Genomic DNA, 7,669 nt, shown 5'->3' on the forward strand with positions numbered 1-7,669 from the left:
AAAAAAAAAAAAAAACAGAGGAAACAGATTCAGAAAGACTGAGTAAGGAGCGGGAGTCGAGGCTCAATAGTTAGGCCCTTGTAGAGGACCCAAGTTCAGTTCCCTGGGCTCACATTGGGTGGCTTCCAACCATCTGTAAATCCAGTTCCAGGGCATTCAGCGCCCTCTTCTGACCCCTGGAGGCAACAGCACCATCCCACACATGCACATGTTTTTTTAAAGTAAATAAATCTTCTATAAAAGGAAAACGAATTTACCCCCAATGTCATAAAGCTCATATTGTGTGGGGGAGGCAAGAATTCAAACCTAGCTCTGTGGTGTCTATGCTCTACAGGCTTAAGGGGCTGACAGCCAAAGTAGTTCAGAAATAACATAATAGAGAACGAAGAAGAGGGGTGGGGGAGGAGGAGGAGGAACACACTTTGCCTTTCAAGATGAAGATACCATTAGAGTAGCAAGTCTCAAGAGCTTCATCAGAGACAGTTATATAAAAATGGGAGCACCAGGACCCTTCCCAGCATGTTCTATGTTGCTATGAAGCCCAAACACCTGATCTCAGAGCAGCACTTGCAGCACCAACCACAAGGCGGAGTCAAACATAGTTATCCCGGAAGCATCTGTGTGTGCATGTGCAAGTTAAGTCTTGACTGCTTGGTTCCACTGTGAGATTCACAGCGATTCAGACTCAGGGGAAGATTGGTGTGGGTAGGGGTGAAAAGGCGAAGTGGGAACAGCCCCAGATGCTTGCTCCATTGTTTTGTGTCCTGGGCTTCTTGAGACAAGCACAGTACAGTTCAAAGAAGAGAAATGCATTTGTGTGTTAAATGGCTTCTCTCACATTTGCAATAATAGAGCAGAGGACGGGTACCAACAAGAAACAGTGACAAGTTCTTCCCAGCCTCTGCCCCAAGGACAGGAGCTCAGTATGTAGCCTAGGCTGGCCTCAGACTCAGGCTCCCAGCTGCTGGGAGTAGAGATGGTGCCACCACACCCAGCTCACAATGAGAAACGTCCAAGTTCCAGAAGAAATGAGGCAGCTATTGACAGATACTCAATGTGAGGAGGTGGGAAAAGATTCTAAAGTGTGGATGCCTCCGGAGGCAGAGGCAGGCAGATCTCTGTGAGTTTGAGGCCAGCAAAGAGAGTTCCAGGACAGCCAGGGCTATGCAGGCAGACTGTTTTAAAAACAAAAACAAAACAAAAAAGTAAGTCATATAACTCTATTCCTGTCTGTCTGTCCATCCACCACTTTAGTCAGACCATGTTATCTTGTTCCTAGGTGAGCCATGTACCGACTACCTGGTCTCTTTACTGTTTACCTTACAGAGTTTCCAAAACTCTAGAGGAGAGAGCATGCTTACTACCCTACTACTTTAGGACCGTAGTGGATTCATTATTCAAACTCCTCCCCCAGTGCTGTGCCTTAGCTACTGTTTAAGTGCCTTCTGGATGCTCATGTGGCAAAAGGCTAGTTGGTCCTCAGTGTGTGAGGTTAGGAGGTGGTGACACTTTCAAGAGCTGAGGACAATGAGAGAGTGTTAGGTCACTGGGGGAACTGCTCTTGGAAGGGACAATGGCACTCTAATGGCAGCCCAGTGATGATGCACATCTTGGGAGGAGGAGGAGGAGGGAGAGGAGGAAGAAGAGGGGCAGAGTTCCCAGTTCAAGGCCAGCCTACTCTGAATACAGAGATTCTATCTCAAGAGGGAAAAAAGGAAAAAAGGAAATTTAGAAGATGATTTAGACAGTATTTTTCAGGTATGTATGTCCAGGTGGATGTGTTTTGTATTTAAAAAGAAAAAGGCAAGAGAGAATTAAAGAATTCCTATAAGGTTCCTAAACAACCTAGGATTAAGAAAGTCTACATCTGAGCCAGGTATGGTGGCGCTTGCCAGAGACCCCAGGACTCAGAAGCTGAAGCAAAGGGACCCCTGCAAGTTCAAAGCCAGCCTTGTCTACATAGCAAGTTTCAGGCCAACCAGGGACACGGGGAAAAAAACCTTGTCTTAAAAACAACTAGAGAAATGGGGGCTCCTCCGTGGTTAGGAGCACCAGCTACCCTTCTAGAGGACATGGGTTCGATTCCCAGCAGATGTGGTAGCTCACAACTGTCTGTAACTCCAGTTCCCGGGTATCTGATACATGTGATATACATACATACATGCAGACAAAAACATCTACACATATCAAATAAAAATAAATCTTTTAAAAAAGGAATAGAGAAAAAAAGATGGCAAAAAAGAATGAAGAGATAAAGAAGATACAGAGAGAGAAAGAAATATGTGTGAATAAATAAGTCAGTCCACCTCTGAGTATAATCTCACCCAAAACTGAAGACACTAATGAGCAATCCATGAGTATCTCTAAATGGAAGGTACACGAAACATGAGATTTCTCTCTCCAGGACTTGGCACAGGCTTACCAAGTTCCTCGGAGACACCCTTGGCCAGCTTCTCTGTCTCCTTCATCAGCTGAGAGATGATGCATTTAAACGTGTTCGAAGTCCGGGATGCCACTTTCCTGGAAACTGGGGTCAAAGGCATGTGAGTAAGCTGAAGGAAACCCAGGTCCTATGCAGCCATTTCCCGATGCTGCTCCATCCTGGGTAAGTCCTTTAAAGCCACAGGCTCCAAATCACAGCAGGCGGTCAGAAGCCTCGGAACTGCTTCTGAGTCTAGTGTCTCTCCTGGTCTAGTCTAAGCCAGCGTCTCAGTCAACATTCCTGGTGCCTCTACTGTGGCAGGTCTGGCAGCCTTCTGGTTTCAGCAAATACCATACTCCAGCCCCGTTTTCCTGATTTCCTATTCTCCTGCGCACCTCCGAGCCCCCAAGAGTGCCCCCATTGATCTTATCATTCATATTTGTGTACTTTTGGCAGAAAAAGAACTGCCTGTCACATGTCCTGTTTCAGTGACAGAGAGCTGACAAGAGCTACCCTATGCTGCACAGAAGGCAGGTTCTTTCTTTCCTTTTCTTCTCTTTTCTTTTCTTTTTTTTTTTTTCCTTTTCTTTTCTTTTCTTTAAAGATATTTTCGTTATTTACATTTCAAATGTTAGCCGCTTTCATGGTTTCCCCTCCAAAAACCCCCTATCCCCTCCCCCCTCCCCCGGCTCCCCAACCCACCCACTCCTTAAAGGAAACAAAGGTGTGCTCCTAAACCCGCCCATCAGAGCCCTGCAGGCAAGGAAGGTGCAGGCAAGGAAGGCATCGCTTGGAGAGGGGAGGAAACCTCATTCTCTCTGGGGAAGCTGCCGCAAGATGAATTAATAAGGGAAAAAGGAAGGCGCGCAGGAGCTGGGACACATCCCCAGAATAGCTCTTAGAGGGTTTGCATAGCCGGGGAAAGCAACACAAAATGACTTTGAAGTAGATGAAGCTCCAAGGGCTCAAACTGTAGAGAAACCCTTAGTGTTGCTAAGGGGTGGGTGTGGGTGGGGACCCACCCCTTCACACCTTCTTCACACTCTCCACGGGGACTCTCAGAAAGAACCAAGGCTGTGCCTCTCCACACACACACACACACACCACCACCACCCCCCCACCCCCCCACCCCGGTGCCCATCCTGCCATCGATCCTGCCATCAACTCACAGAGCGAGTGCTCAGGCCAAGATCCAGCCAGCGTGGGTAACTACTGTACCTCCCTGCTTACACAGGTAGTTAATAAGTAATAACCATCTTCTAATGAAGCTCGTTTTAAAAACATGTTCTGGCCATTTGAACTGTCATGATTCGGGTCATGCCACTACAATGATCAGATACATACAAGAACAAGATGGCCGCGTAGCCCCTGCCTAGGGCCCGGAGCACAGAGACCTGACTCCGCCACTAGCTATTGAGGCTTTCAAAGTGCTTGAATCTTCCCACTGCCTCCTTCACTCAGCTGCTGGTGCCTGTGGACGGGTTTTAGAGACAGAGTAGGGATGTTTGTCCCTTTCTGGCTACCTTTGAGACTCATGCGTCGCTAGGGAGAAGAGGTGGACTAGGGAGAAAGATAGGAAATGTAGCCATTTCTGAAGTGTGGAGTTAAAAATGCTTTTACCAAACAAATACAGCCTCAAACTTCATCCACTGTCTCTGACGTAGAGGGGACAGAATGTTACAAACTCCCGAGGGGTGGGCTGCTGACCTCCACTTACTTTTCTGGGGCTTATAAACGACCTGTTCCAGTTCTGCTACGTTGTCTCTGACTGTGGCAATCATGGAGGCATCAAGGGCGGCACAGAGTTTGCAGATGTGTTGCATGGCTTCCTGCGCGGTCTTAGCATCTCCAACGCCGACGGAGGCAGTCAGCCCAACGACCTGTAAGGAGCACCCCACCACTGGCTCTCTGACATTCTCCAGCACAAAGATCCCCTGAAGCAAAGCTCGGAAATAAATCTAGCGTGTCATCTAGAACAGAGAGGAAACATTTCCAGGCAGGGCTACCCTGTTCTTTATCCCCCAGTCTCTTACTAAACGTCGCAATGGGAAGAAAAAGTCCATTCCAGAATCGTCCATATCACATGCATTTTGTGTGCCTGGACAAGAATCTTCAACAATCAGTGAGGTTGGGAAATGGCCGTGTACAACGAGAGCTGTGTAGATTCAGTATGATAACACCCTTCAGCAATCACTCACCTAAATGATTAGCTGGACGGTAAGAAATTTGCTTCCTATCAATGATACTTGAGAATAACAAACTGTGGGTCCTATACTAAATGTCCTTTAATCTGCACGTCCTAAAAAGGTTATTGTTGGAGCAAAAGAATTGTATATAATTCATAGTTTATATATAATTGTATATAATTCAGCTGAATTGTATATAATTCAGCTTCTTGGGGCCCCTGATAGATACACTATCGTCATTCTTTTTTTTTTTTTTTTTAAAGATTTATTTATTATTATACATAAGTACACTGTAGCTGTCTTCAGACACCAGAAGAAGGTGTCAGATCTCCTTACGGGTAGTTGTGAGCCACCATGTGGTTGCTGGGATTTGAACTCAGGACCTTTGGAAGAGCAGTCAGGTGCTCTTACCCGCTGAGCCATCTCGCCAGCCCCACTATCGTCATTCTTTATTGCATCTATCAGTGCCTGAATCAAACTTCCCCATCTTCTCTAGCCCCCTCCCGTTTCTATATCGCTGACTTTCAGCAAAGCACCCCCTCTCCTATGATGGACAGAAGGAGAATTTGTACTCCTCTTGTCACATGTAAGAATGACTCTGAAGTGACGATTCTCATATGACATCAGAAGGCTGCTGCTTGTTCCCTGTGCTAAGCCATCCACTTGCCCACTGACGCTCTGCCCTCCTGGTGTCTCTGGGTCATCTGTCATAACAAACAGCTTGACTGTTGTTTCCTGCTTCACACTCCACACTCAAGTGATACTATAGAGTTTTAAGGTTCTGGGGCATGTCAGGCCCTTCCATTTCCCTGAGCCCCTGGACACACAGCACCCTCTTACTAGAAACCAGAAGCTATCTACCTGGCAAACCCCTGTTAATTCCTTTCATTTCTATGCCTTATTACCCCTTATGTTCTGACAACACCCTTTACCTGTCTCTGCAGCATACCTCATGATAAGCTGTGACTACTATGTTCTTGGCTCCCTGCAAACTTAACTGTATGAGAGCCAGGACTATATCTTCTATATTGGTGTCCCAGAGCCTAGAGCAATGCACAAGGTCCATGGAAACCCATGATTTATACAGCTGGCCCTCCAAATCCAGAGGTTATATAAATGTGAATTCATACAACCATGGATCAAAAATATTTTTAAAACTTCATAAGTACTAAACATGTATGAATTTCCCACCTTTATTCCCTAAACATTATAGTACTACAACTATTTATATAAAATTTTCATCATACTGTACAATACCAGTAATCTGGAGATGATTTAAAGTATGCAAGAGGAAAGTGTGTAGATTATATATAAATGCAATGTCATCTCATACAAGAGACTTAAGCAGCCTAGATTTTGTTTTTTGTGAAGGGCATCTACCCTGGACACCAAGGACAACTGTTGGTCAAATGAATGAACCAACATTGACCACTGAGTTGTACCGATGGACTGAGACCCCGAGGAGGGCAAGCTCAAATGTGGCTACAAAAGAGCAACTAAGTGGGACTCTGGAAGACTGTGGCTCTTCTTAGAAGTCACTTGATTGGAAATACCTGAGGCAGTGGGTCCCGTGACTCTCCAAGTTTGTGGTCTAGGTATCTGAACATGATCTGATTGTATGGGTGGTTTTTGCTAGTGTTATGACACTCATCAAATATCATCAGAGTGAAGACAGACAACGAGGGGATGGCTCCGTTGTTGAGATTGTTCACAAGAATCTGGGGTGTTAGGATGATGATGTCATTGTCTTCAATGATGTGCTGCACTGAGACGCTATCAGATGTTGCCCCGGAAATGCTTGCAATGTTGTACCTGGGGAATGACAGAAATCCCTTATCATCAACCTTGATGTGAATGAACAAGGAGACAAAGTAGAAGTCTAGGTCAGAGCAGCAATTTAGGAAGTCACCCCAAGCCCAAAAGAGTAAAACTGGGTAGTACCTTGAACTTTCTCACAGACCTGACACAAAGCCAGGGAGTCGGGAAATGCAAGAAGTTATAGCTGATCACACTGTATTTATTCTTTCAAGTCATTAGGAGAGAAATGATTTTGAAAAGAGTAATAGCCAATCAAGTATAACATCATTAAGGATGACCTGTGTATCGCCTAAATGTTAAATTTGGCCACCAAGTTCATTAACTGTCAGAGCATGACATGAGGGCTTAGCATTTCTGGTAAAGTTAAACCAAAAATGTTATTGCACAAAGGAACTACCTCTAAAAGTTAAGTCTATGGTAATTTTCTTTTAATCATAGCTTTGAAAAACAGAGAACAGCCAGGCATGCCAGTGCACACTGTAATCTCAGCACTTGTAGAAGCAAGAAGATCATCTCTTCTAGGCCAACCTCAGCTACACAGTGAGTTGGAGACAGCTCAGGATACGTGATACACTGTCTCAGAAAACAAACAACAAAACCCCCCAAACCAGACACAACAAAGTCCCCAAAACCAGCCAAAGAGGCTAGAATTTAAAATACAAACACAAACAAACCAAAAACCAAAAATCAAAGCAGTTAGACTGATTGTAGTAGTACATACCCAAGTCTTTCAAAATATCGTGAGAACACAGTTGCCTGCTGTTCATAGACGGGAATTTGGTTGGCAAAGAAGACCACCTTCCCTTTTTGTCCACATGGGAATTTTTTAAGATGATGTTCACATATAAGAAGCGACACAAAGGTTTTTCCACAACCTTTTAGTAGGGAAGAAAAAGGAAACAGATAACCCGTGTTAGCTGGTTTTCCAGAATGGTACTCATTTTTGGCTTCCTTATGACCATTGGGATACAAATAAACTGATAATCCCTCCTCTGCGGTAACAATGACAGTTTAAACCATGGCTGAAGAGTGCCAAGCTACTTTCTAAGTAACATGCACTCAGGTAGCAAGAACCAAAAGCAAACTAAAGAGGACACTTGTCTCCCTCCTTATCGCTATCCAGGTTCCTTAAGAAATACAGTGAGGGGGCTGGTGAGATGGCTCAGTGGGTAAGAGCACCCGACTGCTCTTCCGAAGGTCCAGAGTTCAAATCCCAGCAACCACATGGTGGCTCACAACCATC

General features: G+C 45.1%; 1 protein-coding gene across 1 annotated transcript in view; it reads right to left on the bottom strand.

Annotated features, from left to right (window-relative positions):
- Positions 1–7,669, bottom strand: part of Ddx58 (DExD/H-box helicase 58) — a 45,756-nt gene that overhangs the window by 14,053 nt on the left and 24,034 nt on the right. The window contains exons 7-10 of the mRNA XM_021159600.1: positions 7,148–7,301; positions 6,162–6,420; positions 4,140–4,302; positions 2,423–2,527 (exon numbers count right to left, since the gene is read on the bottom strand). Of these exons, the coding sequence (XP_021015259.1) occupies positions 2,423–2,527; positions 4,140–4,302; positions 6,162–6,420; positions 7,148–7,301 (681 nt within the window). The remainder of the gene's footprint in view (positions 1–2,422; positions 2,528–4,139; positions 4,303–6,161; positions 6,421–7,147; positions 7,302–7,669) is intronic.

Source organism: Mus caroli, chromosome 4, assembly GCF_900094665.2.
Source record: "Mus caroli chromosome 4, CAROLI_EIJ_v1.1, whole genome shotgun sequence".
NCBI classification, from domain to species: domain Eukaryota; kingdom Metazoa; phylum Chordata; class Mammalia; order Rodentia; family Muridae; genus Mus; species Mus caroli.